The 27,930-nt window shown below is 40.7% G+C and overlaps 2 protein-coding genes across 2 annotated transcripts in view; both read right to left on the minus strand.

Moving 5' to 3' along the window:
• On the minus strand, positions 1-27,852 carry LOC138982291 (retinol dehydrogenase 12-like). The gene is made up of 7 exons (XM_070355547.1): positions 27,736-27,852; positions 26,479-26,658; positions 22,118-22,357; positions 14,759-14,848; positions 14,266-14,451; positions 12,604-12,710; positions 1-11,945 (listed from the first exon to the last, which is right to left on the minus strand). Exons 2-7 carry the CDS (start codon positions 26,630-26,632, stop codon positions 11,742-11,744), a joined length of 981 nt encoding a protein of 326 aa, XP_070211648.1. The 5' UTR covers positions 26,633-26,658; positions 27,736-27,852; the 3' UTR covers positions 1-11,741.
• Positions 1-27,930, minus strand: part of LOC138982295 (uncharacterized) — a 333,833-nt gene that overhangs the window by 223,757 nt on the left and 82,146 nt on the right. The window lies entirely within an intron of this gene.

The raw sequence follows: 27,930 nt of genomic DNA on the forward strand, positions 1-27,930 counted from the left end.
TTGTTTTCTGAAGAGCTTTATTGAAACAACTTAACATATTAAAACAGTTGCACTACTGCAAGAGATGTGGTTTCTGCATACAAATTCACAATTTCTTTCAAGATGGCATCAAATCCTGCAAAACCACATTCTCATGGACAAAGCTGCATCTGGAAAATTGCACAAACAAAAGCCTAATGTACTGTACTCACACATAACTTACTAACTACTAAGACACAATTTAACAAAAAGAAAAAACACTAGTTGCTACAATACCAGTGGTGGTGGTGAACAGGCACCTGGAATTTGTTAGATCCTGAGGTCAGGCATGGTTGCAAGTATAAAGAAAAACAAGTCGCGTAAGGCGAAAATACAACATTTAGTCAAGTAGCTGTCGAACTCACAGAATGAAACTGAACGCAATGCCATTTTTCAGCAAGACCGTATACTCGTAGCATCGTCAGTCCACCGCTCATGGCAAAGGCAGTGAAATTGACAAGAAGAGCGGGGTAGTAGTTGCGCTAAGAAGGATAGCACGCTTTTCTGTACCTCTCTTTGTTTTAACTTTCTGAGCGTGTTTTTAATCATATCTATATGTTTTTGGAATCAGGAACCGACAAGGAATAAGATGAAAGTGTTTTTAAATTGATTTCGACAATTTAATTTTGATAATAATTTTTATATATTTAATTTTCAGAGCTTGTTTTTAATCCAAATATAACATATTTATATGTTTTTGGAATCAGAAAATGATGGAGAATAAGATGAACGTAAATTTGGATCGTCTTATAAATTTTTATTTTTTTTTTACAATTTTCAGATTTTTAATGACCAAAGTCATTAATTAATTTTTAAGCCACCAAGCTGAAATGCAATACCGAAGTCTGGGCTTCGTCGAAGATTACTTGACCAAAATTTCAACCAATTTGGTTGAAAAATGAGAGCATGACAGTGCCGCCTCAACTTTCACGAAAAGCCGGATATGACGTCATACAAGACATTTATAAAAAAAATGAAAAAAACGTCTGGGGATTTCATACCCAGGAACTCTCATGTCAAATTTCATAAAGATCGGTCCAGTAGTTTAGTCTGAATCGCTCTACACACACACACAGACAGACACACACACACACACACGCACGCACGCACATACACCACGACCCTCGTCTCGATTCCCCCTCTACCTTAAAACATTTAGTCAAAACTTGACTAAATGTAACAAGTCGCGTAAGGCGAAATTACTACATTTAGTTAAGCTGTGGAACTCACAGAATGAAACTGAACGCACGGCATTTTTTCACAATGACCGTGGTTTGCCGCTCGTGCAAAACGCAGTGAAACTGATGAGCATGTTTAGCGCGGTAGTGGTTTCGCTGTGCTGCATAGCACGCTTTTCTGTACCTCTCTTCGTTATAACTTTCTGAGCGTGTTTTTAATCCAAATATATCATATCTATATGTTTTTGGAATCAGGAGCCGACAAGGAATAAGATGAAATTGTTTTTAAATCGATTTCGGAAATTTAATTTTGATCATAATTTTTATATTTTTAATTTACAGAGCTTGTGTTTAATCCGAATATAACATATTTATATGTTTTTGGAATCAGACAATGATGAAGAATAAGATGAACGTAATTTTGGATCGTTTTATAAAAAAAAAAATTAATTACAATTTTTAGAGTTTTAATGACCAAAGTCATTAACTAATTTTTTTAACCACCAAGCTGAAATGCAATACCAAAGTCCGGCCTTCGTCGAAGATTTCTTTACAAAAATTTCAATCAATTTAATTGAAAAATGAGGGTGTGACAGTGCCGCCTCAACTTTTACAAAAAGCCGGATATGACGTAATCAAAGACAATTATCAAAAAAAAGAAAAAAATGTCTGGGGATATCATACCCAGGAACTCTCATGTAAACTTTTATAAAGATTGGTCCAGTAGTTTACTCTGAATCGCTCTACACACACACACACACACACACACACACACACACACACACACACACACACACACATATACCACGACCCTCGTCTCGATTCCCCCTCTATGTTAAAACATTTAGTCAAAACTTGACTAAATGTAAAAAGGACAAAATACAAAATTTGTTTTTGCTAGCATGGAATGCAGAGGCAGAGAAAAAAAAGAATCTGCTTTAAAGATGTCTTCCTTGCCGTGTAAACGATTGTGTGAATATAACCATAGATCTCACGAGGCTTTTACATGGGATCAGAGCATCCTAGTTCAACTTAAACACACACGCAAAATCGCCTTCATATTTCTTGTTCACAGTGGAAACTCTTGCTTAATTATTTTGTAATATTTTGTGTGTCGATCTGCAAAATGAATTCAACAAAACAAAGTCCCACTCTGCTTTCTTTTCTTTCTTTATTTGGTGTTTAACGTCGTTTTCAACCAGAAGGTTATATTGCGACGGGGAAAGGGGGAGATGGGATAGAGCCACTTGTCAATTGTTTCTTGTTCACAAAAGCACTAATCAAAAATTTGCTCCAGGGGCTCGCAACGTAGTACAATGTATTACCTTACTGGGAGAATGCAAGTTTCCAGTACAAAGGACTTAACATTTCTTACATACTGCTTGACTAAAATCTTTACAAAAATTGACTATATTCTATACAAGAAACACTTAACAAGGGTAAAAGGAGAAACAGAATCCGTTAGTCGCCTCTTACGACATGCTGGGGAGCATCGGGTAAATTCTTCCCCCTAACCCCGCAGGGGGTTAGAAAGCACTTGGGCTGTTGATTGTTGGTATGTGTTCATGTGGAAGGATGATCGTATTTTTTATGTAAAAGCCTGTAAATATCTGTGGTGTTTTACATAATCGTTTACATGGAAGCGAATTAAGGTATCTTTAAAGACAAGAGCTTGAACCTTGACGTGTGGTACAGGAAAAGATGCATTTTGTAAAGCCCATGAGTTTCTGTGTCCACCACTCTGCCTGACTCCTGTCCAGTATTGCTGGACTTAAAGGCAAACATCCGTCTCCAGGAGACCAATTTGCTATGCAAGCCTTGTTATAGCAAAAGGCCGCAGAGCTAAATTTAGCATTGCCAGTGCAAGAAACTAGTGCTACATCTGCTCATATCCTAACCTTGGACTGGCTATTTTAAACACATCATGCAGTGCTGAGAATGTATATTTTGCCTGAAAGGACTGCTTTGAGGTAAACATAATTTTTCTTGTGGTTGAAGGTAAACCATATAAAAGTATACCCATACATTTACTGAGGTAATTAAACGTCAAATACGATTTTTACAGGAAGGTTACCATGTTACCAAAACAGTCATGTACTCAAAAGAAAATACTTCAAATGCTACTTAAATGCCTATTCAATGTAAAGTGTAAGATACGAGGTGCAGCTGCAAGTGCAGAAAAGGATGTAGTTTGCACAAAATCTTTTTCAAAAGTAGAATAAGCAACCTCTTGTTACACATATATGCTAGTAAACATCAAGGTTCTGAGACCTATATCTAAGCTTGGAAAATGTGATAACCCCTTATTGAAACCACACGCACAATCTGAAGAAAAGACTCCTCTTTATAACTACAGAATGGTTGGCTAAGCTAAATATCACCCAAGTCACACCTTTTTAGCTGTTAAGCGATCCCATGTACCTGACCTTCAGCTACGGTCAAGAGCAAGAATCATATCATGTGCTACATTCAATTCTTTAAATAAACATGAGAGAATGCTGTTTAGTTAATGGCTCGCATAAATGTTCAACATTCTGCTCACTGCACTGCATGACACTGACATCTAGCATATACCCTCTTACTTTTAAGTATGCAAAGACAAAAGTTGCACGTTTGTGTGTGAAGGCACATGTGGCTAGTTGATGAAAACTGTACTCCAGGAAAATATATAATTGTGCAACTCGTCTCAGCATTAAAAAGTAACACAAAATGATGCACTTAAAACATACAAAATAAAACGGCACTGTGTTGGACTGATCACACAAACTGCTTTTTTCTTAACAACAATGAAGTCATTCTCAAGTACCTCTAACCAAATCACAAGGTAAACTTATCTTTAACACTGCAAAAGTATTAGCTAAATTAGATAGAAAATTGTAAAATGTGCTCTATGGGTGTATTTTCAAAGAAAAATATTGTTAAAATGGATGCTACAACCATCAAAAAGCATAAACTGAATAGTAAAAATTTCATGAAAACAGGAAAAGGGTACATGTGTTTGCAGATTGAGGTAAGAACTTTCAAATACATTTTAGTTACCTACTATTGATGGGCTAGACATGAGAAATGGAAGTCTCATTTATTTTAATCACAAACTATGCAGACAAAATTAAGTTGCATCAATGTTTCACATTTCTTTAGTGATAAAATTGCATATGTGATATTTTCATACCGACTAAGAATACTGCAAAGGGTAAATAATCAAAATACATCTTAATTGATTGTGAGCACATGTAGGACATTTCAAATGTAAAAACCGACCCTGCATAAGAAATACTCAATTTTGTTGCTTATTAAACCTATTGTCTGTGAAAGATGTACCCGGTATATAAAACCAGTTTTTACATCATGCTAAAAAGCTGTTTCAGCTCTACTGCGATGATATATACAACACTCATTCAAAATGGCACATGAAAACATGAACACAAACCAGTCCGTAATCAGCTTCGAGCATCACATCAGAAATTAAACAAACAAATGTCAGAACTGTAACTGCAGATCAGATATTATATTGTTGTTAAGAGAACGCTCATAAGCGTAGCTTGTTGTGCTCCATTTGTTTAATTAATTGTATGCAGCATTGTTATTTGTAATTATCTGAATAAAAACCAACTGTATCTGCAAAACTGAATAAAATCCATCAGATTGTCACTCCATAAATGTCACTCGCATGGATAACTACACAGTACACAACATGCTTGCACAGAACGGTACATCCGCCTGCATGCTAGGTTATTGTTGCTATTCTGTACATATTTGTATCTGTGGTCATACAAAGTGAAACGCACACCAGCTATTCTTTGCAGAGGATTTCGACATTCTGAACTAGATTTTATTGCTCAGACCATTAAGGAAAAATTCCTTGGAACTGCAAATATTCTCTCCAAATACATCTACCACAGCCACAGGTGCATCGTTCATTTGGAAGAAAATTCTGACTGAAAAGGCCTATTTGTGCAAAAATATGAGTGTATGTGGGAGTTTCAGCCCATGAACGCAGAAGAAGAAGACGAAGAATAGCATGCAAGAAAAGTATTATGAAAATATATCAAAGAGTGACATTTCATTTTAGTGAAACAGCTGCGCTCATAAGAGTGAAAAATTAGTAATGGTTACTGCTTAGTTTAACGCAAAGTTCACTCAAAAGGAACAATTTTTGAGTGGGCGAAAAAGTGAGCGTATAAAAATGTGATTAAATATTTGTAATACTGTGATGCAAGAGAGAGTACCTGAGCAGGATTTGCGTAGCATGAAAGAGATCGCGCGCTGCAAAAATCTGTGTTCAAATATTTACAAAATAATGGACCCACAACCATCTTACTTATGTACATTTTTTTCTTTTGTATTGCATTAATTCTTTTGCCTGTTCCCTTTCACACAAAATAACAACCCCCCCCAAAAAAAACACACCCATTCTGACGGGCGCAGTGGCGTGGTGGTAAGACGACTCGGCCTCCTAATTGGGAGGTCGTACTGGTGTTCGAATTCCGGTCGCTGCCGCCCGGTGGGTTAAGAGTGGAGATTTTTCCGATCTCCCAGGTCAACTTATGTGCAGACCTCCTAGTGACCTAACCCCCTTCGTGTGTATATATACACGCAAGCACACGACCAAGTGTGCACAGAAAAGATCCTGAAATCCATGTTAGAGTTCGGTGGGTTATTGAAACACGAAAATCGGCGTAAACTGCCTGAATGGCGGGGTAAGAAAGGTCACACACGTAAAAATCCACTTGTGCTAAAAACATGAGTCTTTCTTTATTTGGTGTTTAACGTCGTTTTCAACCACAAAGGTTATATCGCGACGGGGAAAGGGGGGAGATGGGATAGAGCCACTTGTCAATTGTTTCTTGTTCACAAAAGCACTAATCAAAAATTTGCTCCAGGGGCTTGCAACGTAGTACAATGTATTATCTTACTGGGAGAATGCAAGTTTCCAGTACAAAGGATTTAACATTTCTGACATACTGCTTGACTAAAATCTTTACAAAAATTGACTATATTCTATACAAGAAACACTTAACAAGGGTAAAAAGAGAAACAGAATCCGTTAGTCGCCTCTTACGACATGCTGGGGAGCATCGGGTAAATTCTTCCCCCTAACCCGCGGGGGGTGTTGAAAACAATGCAAAATCATTAACAATGAGTATCTCGATAACAAAGTGTGCACAACCGCAAGTACAGAAAGTGTACAAATAATAATGATTATCATTGAAAAGGCGGAAATCTCTGTTCACAGTTCAACAGGCCTGAGCAAACAACAATCATCACCAAAAACCCATCAATTATCACAACCATTATAATAAACAAAAGCTCTCCAATTTATTCCATTATTGTTGCTTTTCTGACTAATAATTGTTGCCTAAGACAATGAGTAATTGTTAAGTGATTGCTTAGCATATGTTTTTTTCTAGATGGCTGGGCTGAGAGGGGGACTGGCTGGTAGGTGGGGGGTGGGGGAGGGAGCAACGGCTCAGGGTGGGGGTTGGGGAGGGAATGAAGGGTGCAGGGAAATTATGCACTTAAATGGGCAAGAGGGTTGAGGTTTCAGGGGCTAAAAACCTTTTCTCCTTCTTCAAGAACTTTGCTCAGATGGATTAAATGATGCATCAAATATAAATCTTAGAAGATGGAGATTCTGTCATGCCTCTTGCATCAATTTTGTTCTTTTTCTTGTTTTTTTTGGTGTGCATACACATAACAAACCAAGATTTTGTTGCATCATCTCGCATCAGTTTTCTTTTTTTTCAGTCTTTTTGAGTACGGTATCTTGCAGTTATTACAGAAAAGCCTGAATAGCCTGAATATTGAGCAGAATAAAAGTCTAAATGTCATTAGCTTAAACAAACAATGGCAGGTACTCTGATTCTTCATTAGCCTATAGATGGCATTACTGAAAATATACCAGCAATTAATTGTGTTATAATCTGCCATAACACAAGGTATTTTTTGAATACCTATGCAAACTCCAAGTCAGATCACATCATCATGGAATTTCGTAATTTTCACTCCTGATTTTTCAGTCACTTGAACTAAATTAGCACATACAAAAATCAATGGATATCAATTGATACTAATAAAAAGTCCGAAATATGAGTAAGAATATAAAAAGTGTTAAAGTAACAGCACAACCCAAGTAAATTTAACACTGAATCATTCTATGCCTAACAATTCGTTGTGTGAAAACATTGCAAGAACAATCCACCCTGGCAAAACACTGAAAGAGGTGAAGTACCTGCTGAGTTCAGTTTGCATAAAGAATTCACAACCTTAAATCAACAATCACATCTTAGGTACCCCAAATGACAACAATTTATCTGTGGAGGAACAAAATCACACACAACCAGGATTGCATAACAGACATAAACATACACTTTTGAATGCAGAAAAATGGAGAAATTCTTCATTCAACTGACTGAGGAAAAAACCCAAAGAATTGCTAAGATTGTCAAATAGGACAAAAGTATTGTATTACAGCATAAGTATCAAAACAGTTTATGTGGAAGTGATCAATAAAAAGTAAAAAACTGTTGGTCAGACGTTTATGAAGATCTGAGTACATATGTCATACAAGAACTTTACAAATTTGAATACAAATGTAATACAGAATAAGGAAAACACAAACATACAAAATGCAATACCCTTTAAAAGATATTTGCTACATTGTACTTCCAAAATTCTGGACCAATATGTCCCGTGAAAAGCGTGTTTAATGGTTGTACAAGGGCTGTTCCATTATTATTTAGAATCCAGGCTCCTGGCAATATGGCGTTAAATACAAAATCATGCCGTCAAATAATAGACTATCGTGAGGCTTGACACAAAAAATGAAGTTCCAGAGTTATCTTGTTTTCATATGGTCGACTCAGGAAGATACTCACCGCGCAATGTATGAGATTGCATCATAAAGCTCAATTTCGCGATTTCGGAGCCATAACTTACAATAACTACAAAATAAGGGTTAAAAGAGGCCGATCTGCATGAAAGTGTGATGAAATGTTTTAGGATGAACGCTCTTTGTAGAGCCGTGGTGTAAAACTGGTACAGCAATTTCAAACCGGGTAGACGGAGCCTCAAAAATGATACCCACCCTGGTCTACTCATTTCATTCGTTATCCTCGAAAACATTGGCGCTGTTAAACAGATAATAAGAGAAGATCACTTAATTATAATCAGGGAGATGCAATATGCCCTTGGCATTAAAAGCTCTGCATTTGAAAAGATCTTACACAAATATTAATGGCCCCAAAGCGATTTGCCGGTTGGGTACCACATGAACCCAGTGACGGGAAAAAGAGGGGTAGGGCAGAGTGTTGCCTGACAATACTTGAACAAATCAGCAATGGCTTGTCCAAATCAACATGGAATATCGTCAGTGGTGACAAAACCAAACAACTGTCGTCTGTTCGGGTGTTTAACCAGGTGACCCAACCCCTGCCAAGTTCAAATAACAAGAAGCCCTAAAAATTGTTTGCATCTTTCGTCGCTAGATCAAGGCATTTAAACACTGAGACTCTTGAGGACAGGCATGCAGTCACGTCTGACTGCTGTGTCCACCATTAATGGTCGAAAATATTCGAGGCTTGGCACAAACACAGGTATTCGAGGGCTTCTGCTGTGACATGACAACGCACCTGTCTATACTGCCTTTGCGACAACGGATTTCTTGGCACCAAAGGGAGCACTGCTGCTGGTTGCATCCACCCTATTTACTTGACATCTCCCCATGCTAGTTCAGCCTGTTCTCGTATTTCAAGAAATAGCCGCGGAAACACGGGTAGAGACCCCTGAAGACTCTGTCCGAGCCTTCACGAGGGCCATACCAGGTATAGCTGATGTCACGTGGTCCCAGGCCAGAATGAGAACGTTTGAGAGGATGGCCAGTTGGGTGTCGGCTGGGGAAGGATTGGTCTAGAAAATGGCCAGGTTAGATTGTTGGTTTGTGTTTTCGTTTCTGAGATTCTAAATAATTATGGAACAGCCTACGTATGTGTCCAAAATAACAAACAGGAAAAAAACACCTCCCTAAAATTAACTTGTGTGCACACACACACACACACACACTCACACAATAAGGCAAATGACAGCTCTGGTCATGGGGCTGAGTATATCAAACTAATATTAAAAAAGACAAAAAGAAGGTAACTGTGCCAAATGTCCGTGCCAGTTAATTGTTTTAGTAAGTACAAAAATATTTCTCAGTGGTTGTCATTTGCAAATATGGAATTATGAGTGAATGATCTATCAAGTAAAAGTATGAATGTTCATGGGACATCAGAGATTTATCAGAAAGTCATAATAATATTCATAATTAACTTGTTATTGAAACTGTGGTTCTTGAGTAAATACTAGGTTGGACATGCAAATGGAAAAACAATATGGGAAAACCTTATAACCCCATACAAAGCTTCTCTGTTATACAAACAAAAAACTAACAGAATTATCAAAAAGGTCATAATATGCATAAACAAGAAGAGCAAACGCTCGATCGAGTCACTTTCGCAGTTCTGAATATTATATGAGGCATCAGATGGACAGGAAGAAATTGCTATTCACAACACAATGAGTCACGTTCACATAAAATTTGAGCCCGGTCACTTTTATAGTTTCCGAGAAAAGCCCAACGTTAAGTTGTGTGTTGCCGAACAGAAAAGGCTAGTTATCTCCCTTGTTTTTCTGATAACGTTCGTAAAAGGCTACAGATGTAAATACTTTGATGTAAAGAATAATCCTACAAAGTTTCAATCACATCCGATGAACTTTGTCAAAGATATAAAATGTCTAATTTTTCCTTTGACGCTGACCTGTGACCTTGAAAAAGGTCAAAGGTCAACGAAACCATCGTTAAAGTGTAGAGGTCATTGGAGGTCACGACTAAACAAAATATGAGCCCGATCGCTTTGATAGTTTCCGAGAAAAGTCCAACGTTAAGGTGGTGTCTACGGACGGCCGGCCGGACGGCCGGCCGGACGGCCGGCCGGACAGACTAACACTGACCGATTACATAGAGTCACTTTTTCTCAAGTGACTCAAAAACAGAATTGTGGTTCTTGAGTAAATACTAGGTTGGTAGTGCAAGTGGGGAAACAATAGTCTCCTGTCCGCCCAGCCGACCTTCCTCTTGACCCTGCTTGTGACCTCGATGTTTGATGCCCCCGCAAGGGGCACAGTACTCTGTAAGCACCCAAAACCTCAAAGAGAGATAACTGGCGGAAACCTTCCTATTGTAGTCTCCTGTCCGCCCAGCCGACCTTCCCCTTGACCCTGCTTGTGACCTCGATGTTTGATGCCCCCGCAAGGGGCACGGTACTCTGTAAGCACCCAAAATCTCAAAGAGATAACTGGCGGAAACCTTCCTATTGGGAAAAAAGTTAAAACCCAATGTTAAGCCGTTCTGTTCTGTATGAAAAACTAACAGCATTCCCCATACACAAAATATGTTCAAAGAAAAGTCAAATGATAGTGATACTAAAGATCAAACCTGGTCAAACGCTTTGAAATCTTAAGCTTTTGGAAACATTTTGGGTTCCACCAGAACAGCTCTTGTGTGTCATTTTGGCTCATTCTGGAAGCATCCACTTAAGACTGAGAACTGATGGTAAATAACAAAACACAACCAAACTCACAAACAAAATAGTGTTTTTGTTTTTAAGTCAGCATTAAGCAAAAGAAACAAACAGATTGACATCTGAATACAGTAATTGTCAATACTTTCCCTCCTTGCTTTACGAATTGGGACTCACTCACTCTCTTCTGTTTCTACTCACTAAATCTTTTCCTGACTAACTGTATATTCAATACTTTTGTTATTGTAACTGATCATTTGGTAAGCACCAAGCATATTTAACCAAGTCGGAATGGGACTGGCCCTGGGACTTAATAACAGCTTTGGAAAATTTTACAGTAAATCTTGTTCACCTGAATCATCACAATCAACGTAAAAAGGGAACTACTGAGGTTCACAAAATGTAAATACTGCTTCACTGACCACAAAATCACCTGCACAACCATAATTATTATACACACAAAACTTTATGTACCACAACCATGAAATTAAAAACTTTCTCATTGGACAACACAATAAAAATAATCACATAAAAATACTTGAACAACCCATAACTCTTGTAAGAAAACCACAACAAACCCCAAAACAGGAAATATGCAATAAAAATAATGACAAAAATACCAGAAACCCCCTTCAAACAAGCAAGGAATAGTATCCACTTGCTTGGCGAGTAGGTGTTTGTGAACATGATTTTGTGCGAACCAGGCAAGAATTGAATACAATTGCTTGACATCTGAAGAGTCATCTGAAGTTGGCGATGAACTGAGCCAATGGGTTTGTCAGCTGTGTAGCTGCCATGAGAGATGCTCGCCTATGCTCGCTGAATCATAACCCTCCTCTTGGCAAGCAGTCCCATAAGAAATGCCCTTACCTAGCTTTACAAAACCTAGCATTCTCGCAGCTGGGAAACGGGGGCTGAACAAAAAGCTCTTACTGAAAAGAAATATCACGCAAAATCTTGCAGCCCTTCAAAACCCTGAGCATTACAAGGCTGTCTCATCGACAGGTTTGAACCCCGTAAGCTGACAACTGATATCCCACAGTTTCTTGCAGACCTTAGGATCGTTAGCGAGAGGGTTGACCTGTCTCTCAGCCAGTCGACACTCAGCGAAGTACTTGCCGGACCTGTCAGCCACTTCATCGGCCAGTGCGCAGAACAGCGTAGTTTGAGCGCCTTCCTCTGGAGTCTATGAAAACAGTGGTAAGTGTGAAAATATATACTATGACAGATTATTTGTGATATGCATGCACATAGACCGACAGAAAGACAAACAAACAGACACACACATGTACAGACACACTACACTCACACACTAAAACTGGACAAGCACATGTGTCATGTCTTTCTATCAGTGCTTACACACATACCCTATTATTGGGATACACAAACATACTGCAAGTTTTCATATACCACAACACACACCCATCTGACTGTGTCACACACCACACACAGCGGACAAAACGTGTTTAAATGACTCTCACGATAGTATGTGGAGCAAAATAAAATTAATGATGTAACATCACACACACACCAGCCTAGCTCCTTTGTGAAGTGAGATTTTTATGTTGAATTTATTACGCTGATTGACACTTATATAAGTCACGAAAATAATTTCCATCAACACCATAATTCAAGTTCTGCACATATTAATTATTAATGCAGGTATGAGGCTGTAGATTTGACAAAAGTCCAATTGGAAGAATGCTCTTATCCCAGGTACAGTGGAACCCCCCTACACACACACACACACACACACACACACACACACACACACACACACACACAAGCGCGCGTGCACGCTCGCTTTCACACACACACACATGCATCCTACTAAGTAAGCTCACCCTCAGAAACATCTTGAACACTCTCATGGGCAGGCGGATGTGTAAAGGCATGTTGTGCAGCAAGTCTGTCTGCACAGACCCAGGGTGTAACGCACACACAGTCACACCTGTCAGAGGAATGTAACAGATCAAGTTTAGCATGCATGAAGTACGCAATCATACGCTAGACAATATAGTGAAACCCCCTTCGTAAGACCTCCACAAATCTGAGAAAGTCAGGTCCTAAAAGGAAGTGAGTCTTAAAATGGAGGTAAATTTACATAGGCTAATGCACAAAACACCTGAGAAAGCTGCAGGATCTTAAAATGGGAGGAGTCTTAATTTTGGGGGTCTTAAGAAGGGGTTCCTCTGTAACTGTCATGCAATGCACTGCGGCACAAGAACACTTAAAGAGAAGACACCCTGCGCAATTAGTTTTTTCTATGAAAGTGGCAATCCCTGTCATGAAATTTAAAGACATCTTCTGTACAAAATGCTACGCTTAGACAATACCGGAATGCAATGCACTGCCACACAAGAACACCTAAAAAGAAGAGACAGTCAGTGAAATTTGCTTTCTTCTATAAAACTGGTTTCGCTGTCATGACAAGACAACTGCAGTGAATGGTCGCTTCTGGATGGTCCCAGTTTTCTCATGACAAGAACAACTTACCAAGCCTTCTCTTTTCACTAATAAACAGAGTATAGACTAGTGGAGTTCTCTGGAAATACTCTACTGCCACTCTCAATTACTCCTACAGTTTGCACAATTCCGGTTATCAACAGAAACAAAAATCTGTTCCAACATCAGCTAACAGTCAGGAGTTGCACAGATTTTGTTTGTTTGTTTTCTTAACGCCCAGCCGACCACGAAGGGCCATATCAGGGCGGTGCTGCTTTGACATATAACGTGCGCCACACACAAGACAGAAGTCGCAGCACAGGCTTCATGTCTCACCCAGTCACATTATTCTGACACCGGACCAACCAGTCCTAGCACTAACCCCATAATGCCAGACGCCAGGCGTAGCAGCCATTAGATTGCCAATTTTAAAGTCTTAGGTATGACCCGGCCGGGGTTTGAACCCACGACCTCCCGATCACGGGGCGGACGCCTTACCACTAGGCCAACCGTGCCGGTCAGTTGCACAGATCACACAAGAAAACCAACAAATATTCTTAAACGACGTCACTCTTACATAAGAACATTTTCTTCTTCTTCGTTCATGGGCTGAAATTCCCACGTTCACTCATGTTTTTGCACGAGTGGGCTTGTACGTTTATGACTATTTTTACCCCACCATTCAGGCAGCGATACGCAGCTTTCGGGGGAAGCATGCTTGGTATTTTCATGTTTCTATAACCCACCAAACTCTGACAGGGATTACCAGATCTTTTCTGTGCGCACTTGGTCTTGTGCTTGCGTGTACACACGCAGGGGGATAAGGCACTAGCAGGTCTGCACATAAGTTGACTTGGGAGATCAGAAATCACCACCCTTAACCCACCAGGCGGCCCTGATTTGAACTCACGACCTTCCGATTAGGAGGCCGATGTTTTATCCGCTAGGCCACTGCGCCCGAAACATAAGAACATAACTCTTGGGGCACTATAAACACAAAATCATATAACTCTTCCTTCTATTTTCAACCAAAATTCCCAGAGAAAAAGACAAAACTTCACCTGTATCAGCAAGACGCCTTGCCAATTCTCTTGTAAACAGGACGTTGGCCAGCTTGGAATTAAAGTAGATGTTGTGCTGGCTAAACGACTTTTCCGCCCTCAAGTTGTCGAAATCTATTTTGCCCATACTTTGCACTACAGATGAGACATTGATGACCCTGGAAGGTGCAGACTGCTTCAGCTTGTCTGAAACGGAAATACAGATGGTTTCAGGACCAATTTGATGCAACAAAATGTACAATACACACACACAGATGTTAACACACACAGATGTTAACACACATTGATTCACACACAAAAAAAGTACAACACCAACACATCTGGACTGTGCGCAAGTGGTTGTGACTGTGATAAGCCGAGTTACTTACCCTGTGGCAAATTTGCTGACAAAATAGGAACTGAAAATTATTTGGTAAAACGTTGACTTGCACGAAAAAAGAACTTGCATGTGTTCAGAAATGTCTGCAACGAAAGTAACCGCAAACATTCTTACCCAGCAGCAAGTTAGTAAGCAAGAAGGGACCAAAGTGGTTGGTTGCAAAGTTGACCTCAAGACCGTCCCCTGTAGTCTGGTTTGGGAGGCCTGCAGGTACAGAGGTATATTATATTGTCAGATGTTCACACTGAGAATTTTTTTTTCAAGATAAGGCAAGGCAATATATTTATTTAAAAAAACAACTAGGGGTTAAATGAATTTGAAAAAAAATTGCAATAAAAACAACAAAAAAAGAAACGTAATAATGGGACACAACACTTTGTAATTAATAACCAGTAATAAATCAAACTGGATTAATAACTGATTAGTCATAATCACAATTGTGTTAACAGGATGGTTTTTATTTTTATTTTGTATTTAATAAAAGACTATGAAAAATATTCAAAATTCTTTCATGATATGCTTAATAAAATATGTCAAGTTCAATAACTTTTGCTTTTTTGTTAATTCAAAGAAATGTTTAAATTTGACTGCGTTTGAATTTCTCCGAAAATAAACTGGTAACAACTTTTTCCTCAAATTCATCTCTGAGTTCATATAACATATTCTTTCGTTATATGGTATATTTAATATTCTGCCGTTTTGAATTGGCAATATTATTTAATCGAAAATTTTAATAATAAATTTTCATTTGATTAATATACTTACCCTATTCACATATAGCAATTTACTTCAGTTTAGTGCTAGAACGCTGAAAACTACGCTCCACCCTGGTAGGGGGGAAGTAACCCTAAAAATAGAACAGCCTTGACGGTCACATGACAACGCCAGGTCAAGGTTATCTCCCAACATGCATTGCGCACGCGTGCTCTCGCGCCATGTTTTATTCATTCGCTCGAAGCGCCCTTTTATTTTTAGGGGATCTAAAGCGGGGTAGGCGGGAGGGACTTTAGTATGTGAATTGGGTAAGTATATTAATCAAATGAAAATTTATTATTAAAATTTTCTATTAAATTACATATCTTATCCCAATTCACATATAGCAGATTGCTAATTAAGGTGGTGGGGTGCTCACCTATGAGCTAGGCAACAATTGCCCTGCTGCTACCATCGCTGGTAGCGCCTTGGTACCGTCCGGTCGCGCACTGGAAATGTCGTGCAGGTAATAGTTGATGAAAACATCCTCCGATCTCCAGTAGGCAGAATGGAGGACCTCAGATAATCTTCCTGATCTTAGCACAGCTAAGGAGGATGCCCAGGATCTTGCCTCGTGCGTCCTTGCCGACGTTAGAGGGAGAACTGACTGCCCCCCCCCCTTTTCTTTTGCGCCACCACTCATACGCTTGTTTGATCAGCGTTGAGACCCATTTAGCAAGAGTTACCTTAGATATATGTCTTTGTCTCTAGCAGTGTTCAGAGATAAGAAAAGAAGCTTCTGCTGTTTAGCTCTGATAGGAGCCGTGCGGGACAGATAACTGCTAAGAGCTCGAACTGGGCAGTTAGACAAATCGGGGTCTCCTGGCGCCAGAATTTTGCTAAGAGGAAGAATTCTGATTATTGGGGAAACTTGATCAGGCTTCTGGTTTTTGGCTAGAAAATCCGGCCTAAAACGTAAAGAAATAGAGCCATCTTTTTCAAAAGCTATGTCTCTAGATAAGCCTGAGAGGGCATGAATTTCACTGCCTCTTCTTGCAGTGGCCAAAAGAGCAAGCAAAAGTGTCTTTTGGGTAAGATTAACTAAGCTTGCTGATTGCAACGGTTCAAAATCTTGCGATATTAAGAATTCTAGAATAAGGAAGAGATCCCAAGCAGAAACTGGGGCTCCGATTCTAGCAAAACCTATCGACACACCTTTTAGGACACTAGCGATAACACCGCTGAGGTTAATGTTGTGACCCAACTGCCTCAGCGTAGCCGAAATAGCAGAACATCTAACTCAAAGAGACGAGGGGGAGCTGCCTTGAGCTGCTAACCAAGATAAGTGATTAGCTACCTGCATAGAACGCGGGAATACAGAACTGACCTGATTCTCCGCGCACCATTTAACCCAAGCTGTCCAATGTGAAGCGTACACTGAGCTCGTAGAAGACCTGTGCGCTTTTTGAACCAAATCCAGTGTCCCGTCCGAGGCACCCGACAGACGCAGGGATCTTCTCACAGTCTCCATGCGTGAAGGAGCAGGGACTGTGAGTTCTCGTGCTGAATGCCAGTGCGTGGTTGCAGTAATTCTCCCTTTTCCAGGTTTAGAGGAATGGGAGGACCTTCTGCTAAGCGGAGGAGATCCGGAAACCAATGCTGACTCGACCACATGGGAGCGACTAGAATCAGGGATGGTTGTTCCGACTCTGCTTTCCTCAGCACTTTTCCGAGAAGTTGGAATGGTGGGAAAGCATAAGCTGTGCGTCGTGTCCAGTCGACTTCCGGTGCATTCACTTTCCAGGCTTCCGGGTCCGGAAACGGGGATATGAACACTGGTAGCCTCCTTGAGAACTGGGTTGCAAAAAGATCGACTATCGGTTTGTCCGCCTGCACCCAAAGCCGCTGGAGAGCGTGGTGGGTGAGTGTCCACTCCATGTGGAGTACTTTCGAGGATTGACTGAGCGAGTCTGCCAAACCATTCAGTTTTCCCGGCAGATATTTTGCTGATACCGTGATCTGATGCTGATGACACCACTTCAGAATTTGGCATGCTCTGAGTGAAAGCGTTAGAGAGCGGGAACCGCCCTGTTTGTTCATGTAGGATGCAACAGTCGTATGAAGACGAACATGTTTGCCTGCCACCAGTGATAGAAAGCTCAGGAGACCGTGGGCTGCTGCCTCTAACTCGAGCACATTGATGTGTGAGAGGGCTTAACCTGTTGTCCACGTGCCTGAGGCTGTGTGGTGAGAACGATGAACACCCAAGCCTGATAGGGAAGCGTCTGTGAACAAAACCTCCCCTGGGGGAGGGGGAGTGATGAGAACTCCCTGTGAGCTCCATGGTTTTAGCCACTGCTCTGCGGTCTGCTGAAACCACTCTCTAACTGAACCGAGACCTGCCATCCCTGGGAGGAGGGATTCCCCGGCCCGAGTGCGTCTCTGACTGACGCTGGTGTCTCCATTGTGAACTTGATTTGTCTCAGAAATCTGTTCGGAGGAGACAAGACTTTTGTTTGTACTGCCATTTTGGCTTCCGGTTTGACGGGAAACTTGAACTCATAACTCATAACTCATAACATTTTATTGATCCAACAAAGGAAATTAAATTGGTCATCAGCACATATAGGTCATTAATTAATAATTATAAAAGAATAAGAAAAGAAAATTCATAAAACCCATGATAACAAAAAAAATATCTAAAGTAATATATGTACAACTACAATACCCTTTTTACTTGCACACATGACACACCGACACACCAACACACATGCATACATACCTACATACATAACTACATACATACATACATACAATACATACATACATACATACATACATTCCATGTTAAAGTGTAGTTAAGAACATCACAGTAAGTATATCATTGTTTGGATTAACAGATAAGTTTTTATGTAAATGATGATAACAACAATCCATAATTAACGCTATTGCACTACCAAAAGAAGAGACCAACCAAACACATAAAACCAATCCCAGTAATCATCATCAGTTATCACAGGTATCACAGTAGATTAGCCATCAGGTAGTTAGACTCAATTGGGCAAAGTATAGTGTCAACACCATCACAACAGTGCTAAAGCTCATTATCACAGCACTAGTTATGATCAAAGGTCAAACAGTCATCAAACCAAATTAAATCTATCATTAAGAGGTACATTTAAAAGGCATCACTGATAGTCTGTGGCCAGGACAATGGCTCGGTTGCTGTTAAAATATCTCACAGCTGCAGGAAGAAAAGAACGCCGAAAACGCTCCGTTCGACACCTAGGCATGAGAAACCGAGCGTTCCGTGTGATGCGGAGATCCATCAGTGCGTCGTGGAGGGGATGCCCTAGGTCGAGCAGAATAGCTCTGGACTTACTGGCAAGCCTTCTTTCAACAAGGACTTCAAGGGTGTCAAGGCTCTGGCCTACAGTAGAACTCGCTTTCTTTATCAGCCTGTTCAGCCCAAAGGTGGAACTCTGGTTAAGGGAGTCTTCCCCTCCTTCCAGAGTAGTCTGAACCCCGATCGCACTATACCCACTATCCACTGACTGTTTACCTTTAGTAACCAAAGAGCAAGGGACCATGACAGGCCGCCTGCGACCAAAGGCGTGGTGGTTGCATGGGCTAGTGGTTCGGGGTCGCATCATTGGGGGTGTGCTTCACGTCCCGACCCCCTTAATTGCCGAAAGACGGCTTCTTCTTAGGGTAAGGCGCGCCTCTTCCCTGTCCTTGTGAAGAAGAGTTGGCTTGTGCTGACCTGCCCCTATTCACCGAAGAGGCGGAAGGTTTAGGCGGTCCGAAGCTCTTGCTCTGAGGCTTAGGAAAGCCGTGATGCGCTATCTTGGCTATAGCCAAATCCCGATCGTCCCGGGTTTGCTTGTGAAGCGCGTCGAGAGACGGCTGCCCCAACAAGGCACCCTCCGTGAACGGGGATAACTTGAGAGCCTCAAGCGTGGCTTTGTCTTGGATCCTGGAACCCGAGAGAAACGCTGACCTGCGCGTGTGCACCGCGTGTGCATAAAGATGCGCAGAAAGACGCATTTGTTCGGCTGAAACTTTGGCCAAAGTAGCAAGCAGCGTCGTCACATCCTTTTCGCTCGCGTCCTGTCGAAACTCAAACGGTTCCAAGGACGTAGCGATAGAACGGGAGAGGGACCTGAGTAGCTAACTCTAGGTTGTATCTCCCTGTTTCTTCCAATGCTACGAGAGCGGATTCTGTATAAGGAACAGCTCTGTCCTTACTGTAGCCATCCTTCCTGAGAGTCGCTAACTCCGGTGTCACCGGAAGTGGTGCTCGTGGTAGAGAAAAAGTGTCTAAGAGATTGCGTGGCACAGAGTTCAAATAGAACTTATGGGCAACAGCTAGCTTGCCCGACATAAGGGGTTGGCTGTGCGGAAGCTAGCCACGGCTGTGCTAACTCTGGTGCCGGACTGTGCGCTGATAGCAGAGGCACTGTGTCCAAAGGCACATATTCCGACCGAGAATTCTTAGCCAGAATCTTAGACATCTCATACGCCACTGAGGGAGATTCACGAAACTTAAAAGTTTGTTTTTCTCCCTGTGTTGAGCGAAAATCTGTGACAGCAGAAGGTGGTGGTTCAGACAAGCTTGTTGTTGACACCACTCCTTCCTCAAAGTATCTTGAAGCTACCTGAGCTGCCAAAGCTACTGCATGGGGAAGCTTGTCTGGTAGCCGGAAATTGGGATCTTCATCAGAAAGAGAAGCCCCGTATTCCGATTCTCCTTCCGGCACGGAAGTGCCTACCGGAAAATCACCTCCATAATGACTGTCAAAGTCATAGGCAGTGTCATCCGGAAGAGAGGTACCGCGTGAGGCATGCCCTCTACTCGTATCCTCTCTGGAGAGAACTTCCTGCCCCCTGGGCAGAAGTGTGGAGAGCTGTGCTAGGGATGCTTTCGTCGAGCAAACCGGCACCTGCTTGTCTCCTGTTGTAAGCACAGGCCCCTGCAAGTCGTGATGCGAGCGAGTCTCCTGCCTTACAACAACTTCCTGCCCCCTGGGCGGAAGGGAAGAATGCTGTGCTAGAGATGCTTTAATGCAAATCGGCATTCGCGTGTCTTCCGTCAAGAGTACAGGCCCCTGCAAGTCGTGATGCGAGCAGATCTCCTGTCTCCCAACAACTTCGCGCACCCGTGGCGGAAGTTTGGACCGCTGAACCGATGTTGCATCCGTATAGCAAACCGGAACTTGCGTGTCCTCCGATCTAAGTACAGGCCCCTGCAAGTCGTGATGCGAGCAAGTCTCCTGTCTTATCACGGCTTCCTGCCCGGTGCCGGGCGGAAGTAGGGAACGCCCGTGCGTATCTTCCTGTGGGACAGTCACAGTACCTTTAATGGAGCTGCTGAAACCGGAAGTAGAGGCATGGTGAGGGAAACTCTTTCCGTCTTCACCGGAATGTTGTTCAGCGTGAACGTCGGCCGACGTAATAGTGGCTGACGGCGCTGCCTTAACCCTCGACCGAGAGCGATCGTCCACCGTTCTTGCCTGGAGAGAGAGCAAATGTTCGCTCGCCGAGCGCAATTCTGACGAAAACATGCACCTCATTTGATCGCTAAACGTTGCAAACATTGCTGACAAATCTTCCTTCTCCGATGCTATGCTAGCCTTAACCGGCGCTGACTTGCATTCTTGCTTCAACGCCGGCATTATCGGACTTCTTAGGATTGTCAATTTCTACCGTGAAAGTATTCTGAGAAACTGGCTAGAACACAGTAACTGTAGGTTTACAACCCTTGGGCTTCTTAGCCGCTTTCTTGGCAGGAGACTCAGTAATGGCTACCTGTCTAGAGCTGGGTTTCTTCTTCGCACTGTCAGCCATACTGGCGTTAGTCTTGCAGACGAAAGTAAACAAAGACTAACTCGTGGCCAAAGAAACAACTACAACGAAAGAAAATGGAAAAATCTCACCCAATCTCAGCTAGAAAGCTAAGATACAGACGTGACAAGGGTGTAGTCTGCCAAAAAGCAGTGGGCTAAAGAATAGCTCGAGCGTAATCCAAAACACATCCTTAGACGCTGTCGCTGAAGAGTAGAATGAATAAAACATGGCGGCGAGAGCACGCGTGCGCAATGCATGTTGGGAGGTAACCTTGACCTGGTGTTGTCATGTGACTGTTCTATTTTTAGGGTTACTTCCACCCTACCAGGGTGGAGCGTCGTTTTCAGCGTTCTAGCACTAAACTGAAGTAAATTGCTGTATGTGAATTGGGATAAGATATGTAATTTAATGTTCTGAAGCGTAAAAAAGAAAGTGCTGGGTTATGGGGTAAAATGATAAAAACATTTTTCGAATGTAAATGTATCTTTACTCAATCTAGAATTTAAACAGGTTTCTTTTACACTTAATTCTGATAACCATGACTGTATATATTGATCTTTTAGGCATTGCAACGTTTTAAATTTAAACCATTTTTTGAACATCGTAAATTAAACTGGTCATGCAAAAAATACTTATCAATTGTTTATAATACACCAATGGTACGTATAAACGTTAAAATAAAATATAGGGCTTAAGGGGAAGTTATGTAGAAGAGAGAGAGAGAGAGAGAGAGAGAGAGAGAGAGAGAGAGAGAAAGAGAGAGAGAGAGAGAGAGAGAGAGAGAGACACACACACACACACACACACATCATAGTTCACACACACACACACACACACACATCATAGTTCACACACACACATACACACACAATCATGTTAAAAAGATCAGCAAAACCATTCCCTCACAGTCACACACAAACCACAAGTTCTCACCGATAACTCCAGCGTTGTTGACCAAGATGTCCACCCTCTCCTCTTCCTCGTTGACTTTCTTGGCGAACAGACGAACAGAACTCAGGCTACTCAAGTCCAGTTCTCTGACCACAACATTCTTGTTGCCTGTGGCCTGAACGATGGACTCTCTGGCTGCTTCTGCTTTCTCCTTGTTTCGACAAGCCAGGATCACCCTTGCACCCCTCTTAGCAAAATCTAGTGCTGTGAAGTAGCCAATGCCTGCAGAAAATTAACAATCCAGAGAATGAGATACAGTGGTACATGTACCCCCCTTTTAAGAAACAAAAAAATCTGAGAAAAGGGAGGGAGTTTTCAAACAGGTATAAATATGTTGAGGTTATGATGGTTCCATCGTTACACCCCAATCAAACGAAATGATTATTATAGGCAAGTGCGTTTTGGTGCAGATTGATCTTTGCCGTGAGGCTCTTTATGCTAATAAGCACCAATTAAACTGTCAGATAGGCCATTCATTTACCTGCCGCTGTCAGCAACAAATAGCTTGAATTGACATTGGGTAGTGTATATACACATCTGAAGGATGACCACGAGACATTTCCAAAAATTAAACTCACAAAAGCCTAGTTCTGCCAGTCCAAAAATGAAACAATAAATTTGGATCGTTTTATATAAAAAAAAATTTATTACAATTTTTAGATTTTTAATGACCAAAGTCATTAATTAATTTTTAAGCCACCAAGCTGAAATGCAATACCGAAGTCCGGCCTTCGTCGAAGATTGCTTTACAAAAATTTCGATCAATTTGGTTGAAAAATGAGGGTGTGACAGTGCCGCCTCAACTTTTACAAAAAGCCGGATATGACGTCATCAAAGACATTTATCCAAAAAATGAAAAAAAGGTCTGGGGATATCATACCCAGGAACTCTCATGTCAAATTTCATAAAGATCGGTCCAGTAGTTTACTCTGAATCGCTCTACACACACACACAGACAGACACACAAACACCACGACTTTTATGCACAAGCGGCGGACTACGGTCATTGTGAAAAAATGCAGTGCGTTCAGTTTCATTCTGTGAGTTCCACAGCTTGACTAAATGTAGTAATTTCGCCTTACGCGACTTGTTCAATTTTGGTGCGCCCTATCGGCCCCCTGGGTGACTGGATTACATTTTTTTTGTAAAAGAAGGGTATAGCGCTGTAGCGCCTTGTAACCCGGAAAATACGGTAGTCAAAACTTGACTAAATGTAAAAAAAGGAAACTCCCAAACACATCAGTTATTATTAAGCAACAAAGCCTAAATTTCATATTAAAGAAGCAGCTTTGGAAGAATGGTGACAACAAAAGATTATTTGTGAGGAAATTAATTTTCATTGATGTATTTTAATTACACTTTGATCAAAGCTAACATTTTTGTTCCGTGTAAATCGCATTTTCTACTTGACTGAGAATGTTATTTGTTTTGTCTTTTAATGTGCACCACACTGAAATTTCTCTGTATGAGATAATAAAGTATTCGTATTCGTATACACAGTGCTATTTTAATTTTTTTTTTACATTTTTGTGCACAAAATTACACAGTGCTATTTAATTTTGTGCAAAGAAAGAAAATTGTGCTTTTTCAGATACTTTAGTGGGCTTTAAATAAAACCAGATCATAGGATTTATTGCCCTTGCATCTGTCAACATGCAGAATGATTTGAATCAGACCTAAATATCACACAAGGACTCAGAAATGATATTAGATGTGTTTGCACAGTGATCACAAATTCATGCTCATGCAGGGCTTCTGTAGACCAGCTATTGTTTGAAATATAAATGTGAAAATTTTTCTTTGGTCATTGTTAGGCACAAAAAAAAAAGTCTGTTTACGGTAACATAGGCAAAAAAGAAGAGCAAACGCTCGATCGAGTCACTTTCGCAGTTCTGAATATTATATGAGGCATCAGATGGACAGGAAGAAATTGCTATTCACAACACAATGAGTCACGTTCACATAAAATTTGAGCCCGGTCACTTTTATAGTTTCCGAGAAAAGCCCAACGTTAAGTTGTGTGTTGCCGAACAGAAAAGGCTAGTTATCTCCCTTGTTTTTCTGATAACGTTCGTAAAAGGCTACAGATGTAAATACTTTGATGTAAAGAATAATCCTACAAAGTTTCAATCACATCCGATGAACTTTGTCAAAGATATAAAATGTCTAATTTTTCCTTTGACGCTGACCTGTGACCTTGAAAAAGGTCAAAGGTCAACGAAACCATCGTTAAAGTGTAGAGGTCATTGGAGGTCACGACTAAACAAAATATGAGCCCGATCGCTTTGATAGTTTCCGAGAAAAGTCCAACGTTAAGGTGGTGTCTATGGACGGCCGGCCGGACGGACAGACTAACACTGACCGATTACATAGAGTCACTTTTTCTCAAGTGACTCAAAAAATAGGGTCGGTAGGTCGGGATTTTTTTTAAAAATATTTTTTTCTCCCAAAAACCATATTTTTAAGTTATTTTGCCAAAAAACAGACTTTTTTTACAATTTTTTTTTTTTTTCTTTTTTTTCCCAAATGCCAAAAAAAAGTCTAGGGTCGCGCGAAAAAATAGGGTCGGTCGGGATAACGTAAACAGACTATTTTTTTGTGTGGCCTTACCATTACCTCTTCGCTGCCAGTAAATATGTTTTCAAAGCGTTACCTGTATCAATTGACAACTTAATTACAGTGTGCCCTTGATGTAAAATTTTTAAAAACCACACACACATTGTTTGTTTTTTGTTGTTGTTCTTTTTTGTGTGTGGAAAGGTTTGTTACCTGTGGAGCACTTTACACATGTATACAGGAAGTCAGCTGACGTCGTACAAGGGTTAACGTTACTGTACGGTACTTCTCACATTTAGTGATTTACCTGCACAGATCCCCTTAGACTTTCAGCCACACTTCAGGAGTCTATCCATTAACTGATTAAGAAAATGACCAAGTTTCATGGACTTTCTTGCAAGGAGTCATACACTGCAAAATTTTGCGACAAATTAATTTTTAATTATTGTCCTGGAAGGTTAAACGGAAAAAGCCAAAGTAAGCAAAGCTGAATTACCTGATCATGCAGGCCCCCCACATATTCAATTGTCAAAACCCAACATAGAGTTTCAAGTATAGTCTTGACGAGTACGAACGTTCTTTTTATCTGAGGTAGCTTACAAGAAAACTTGGCGTTTGATTACTTTAGAAAATTGTAAAACATAGTATTTTGTTCCATTTTGGCAAGTCGCACAGTCTGTTAATTCGCAGATCATGATTACTGTACTTTTGAGTTTGATTCAATTGTAATGGAAAAAGTAAGACAAATTCAGTTTCAGTTAGTTATTACTACTATTAGCCTTACTGGTACACAAGCTAGCTAGCTGTCAGGTTTTCATTTTTCAAAGGAGTGCGCATAGTGATCATCCTAACCAACCAAAGACAAGTTTCTCAATGCGAAATCTGCAATCTAAGTTCACAGTTTGCTGTAAAGAACAGTCTTGGCACGCATCTCAAAAGGAAGCAATTACAAACATCAAGAGTCTTGCGTACCCACGCAATTTGCCCACAGTGTGGGAGACATATATTGATCCTGTTGGGAAATTGTAATCTCATTTTGGAGGGAGAAGTGAACTGACAAACTGCATATATATATCAAACACAAGTTATAAAGATATGGCTGTATGTACATGGTGTGTGTGCATGTGTTATTGTTATAGATTTTTCAATGTTGATGAATGTACATGATCTTCATTGTGCATTTGTGTACATGGAATGCCGGTTGTCCCAAAGGGGATGTTTATTGTTAAATCATTTTATATGTAAAGCGCAGAGAGCATCGATCACAGACGTTTTAGTTTTATAAGCTGTCATTATTATAATAATTTAAAGTTTCGTTTGGCTGTAAACATTAAAGGAATGTGTCATCATCTGTAGGATAGTTGTGTGAATGTCTTGACTCAATGACTGTTTAAATATATTCTCATTTGCGACAAAAAAACAAAACTGCTCTGACTCTGATGCGTTCTGCATGTTTAACCACAACTGTTTTCTTTTGGCCTAATAAGCTACATGTATATACTCTCCCAAAAAAGAAACTTGACACAGGTAAACATTGATTTTTTTCCAATAAGTTAGAGGAAAGCACTAAAATTCAGTTTGAGGTTTGTCAGTTACAATGTTGCTAACCACTAAACCACAAACAGAACATCATTGAACCAAGACTTTACTGGGTGGTCGCCCTTTTATTGAATTGCAAAAATATTGTCTGCACAAAATCCATGTGCATATATATAAAATTGATACTTTACAACCCCAAGTAACAAAAATAGTAGCAAATTTGACCTTCCGATCATTGGCTCCAGTACCTGCATTGGCTCCAGTGACTATGCAGGTCTTGCCCTGCAGGCCTGTTTTACCGATGAACATGGGCACATCCTTCATCCACAGGTAGAGGGAGATGAAAAGCACCAGCATCACGATGGCTACAGCCAGCAGCTGACCCCAGCTCATTAGCACCATCTTGTCTGCTGCCAGAGGTATCCTAGCTACAAAAAAAGGACAGTTACCATTATGATCTAACTAAGTATAAACTGAAGACAATTTTTTTTTTAAAGACGCTGAAAGTTCTATAATGCCTAAAAGTAAAATAAACAAATCTGTTGCCAAATTTTACCAAATATTTTTATTTTCCTGTAGGTTCACAGTCCAACTCCAACTTACTGGTTTCAAAATGTGGACAGCTGGCTATTAATTTTTACCATGTTCACAATCATATATTGATCAAGATGATGGCACAATTATAATCTCTGGTCCATAGAATAACAAACAAGAGGCGAAGCCTTCAAGGCTCACGTAAGAAATCGACAAACAGTAACACAAACTCAATCACTCCGTCACACATACACACACACACACACACACACACACACACACACACACACACACACAGTAAGCATAGGTGAAACTGTGCAAGAAAGCGAGACCCTGGATCTGCCAATTAGTCTCGGCCCGCTCACAATAACAATGACCGAGACTTTCAGTAATTCCTTTGCGTGACGTCTAACCCTCTTACGTCATAATGTGACGTCTTCAAATAGTTTCTATCACACACGTCAAACACTTTTGACCGAGACGTAGTCTTCTTATGCGAGCTTTATCCATAGACTCGGAAATGTTAAAGTTTCTATCACACACACACGCACGCACGCACGCACGCACGCACAGACAGACAAAGTTTATCATCGCATAGGCTACACTTACGTGAGCCAAAAACAAAAACAAAAACACAAGTTCAACTCAACTGGGGTAGTGGAGTGGGGTAGGGGTGGATGAAGGGGTTACCGCAGGCTCAAATTGACTCAAAATCTGTCACCCTGCAGTGCACATCCAATGCAACAATTCTGTAGCCGTTTGCATCTTATCACTTTAAACTTAACGTTTGAAACTTTCACTGATAGGTGACAGCAACTTCGATAACACGTCAAACAAACGTCAGCAACAACAATCACCTTCCCAGCAAGTGGTTGAGAATGACGCAACTTTACATACGTAAACAGTCCAGTCTTTTCAGTTTTAAGAAATGCGTTTATCAAAGTCGCCATTTTGCAATCGTTCATATTTACCCGTGGAAAGAGTTCTTTCACATGAAGTCGAAAAAGGCCAGAAACATCACACCACCGCTTTTTATCTACTGAAGGGCAAGTGGCCAAGCGTTGCAGACAGCATTTAGTACAGAGTCGTCACCCCTGTCTGCTACGAAAAGGTGGTCTTTACAAGATATTGATATAAATAGAAAATTCAATTTAACCAACCATATT

The sequence above is a fragment of the Littorina saxatilis genome, linkage group LG12, assembly GCF_037325665.1.
Source record: "Littorina saxatilis isolate snail1 linkage group LG12, US_GU_Lsax_2.0, whole genome shotgun sequence".
In the NCBI taxonomy this organism is placed as follows: domain Eukaryota; kingdom Metazoa; phylum Mollusca; class Gastropoda; order Littorinimorpha; family Littorinidae; genus Littorina; species Littorina saxatilis.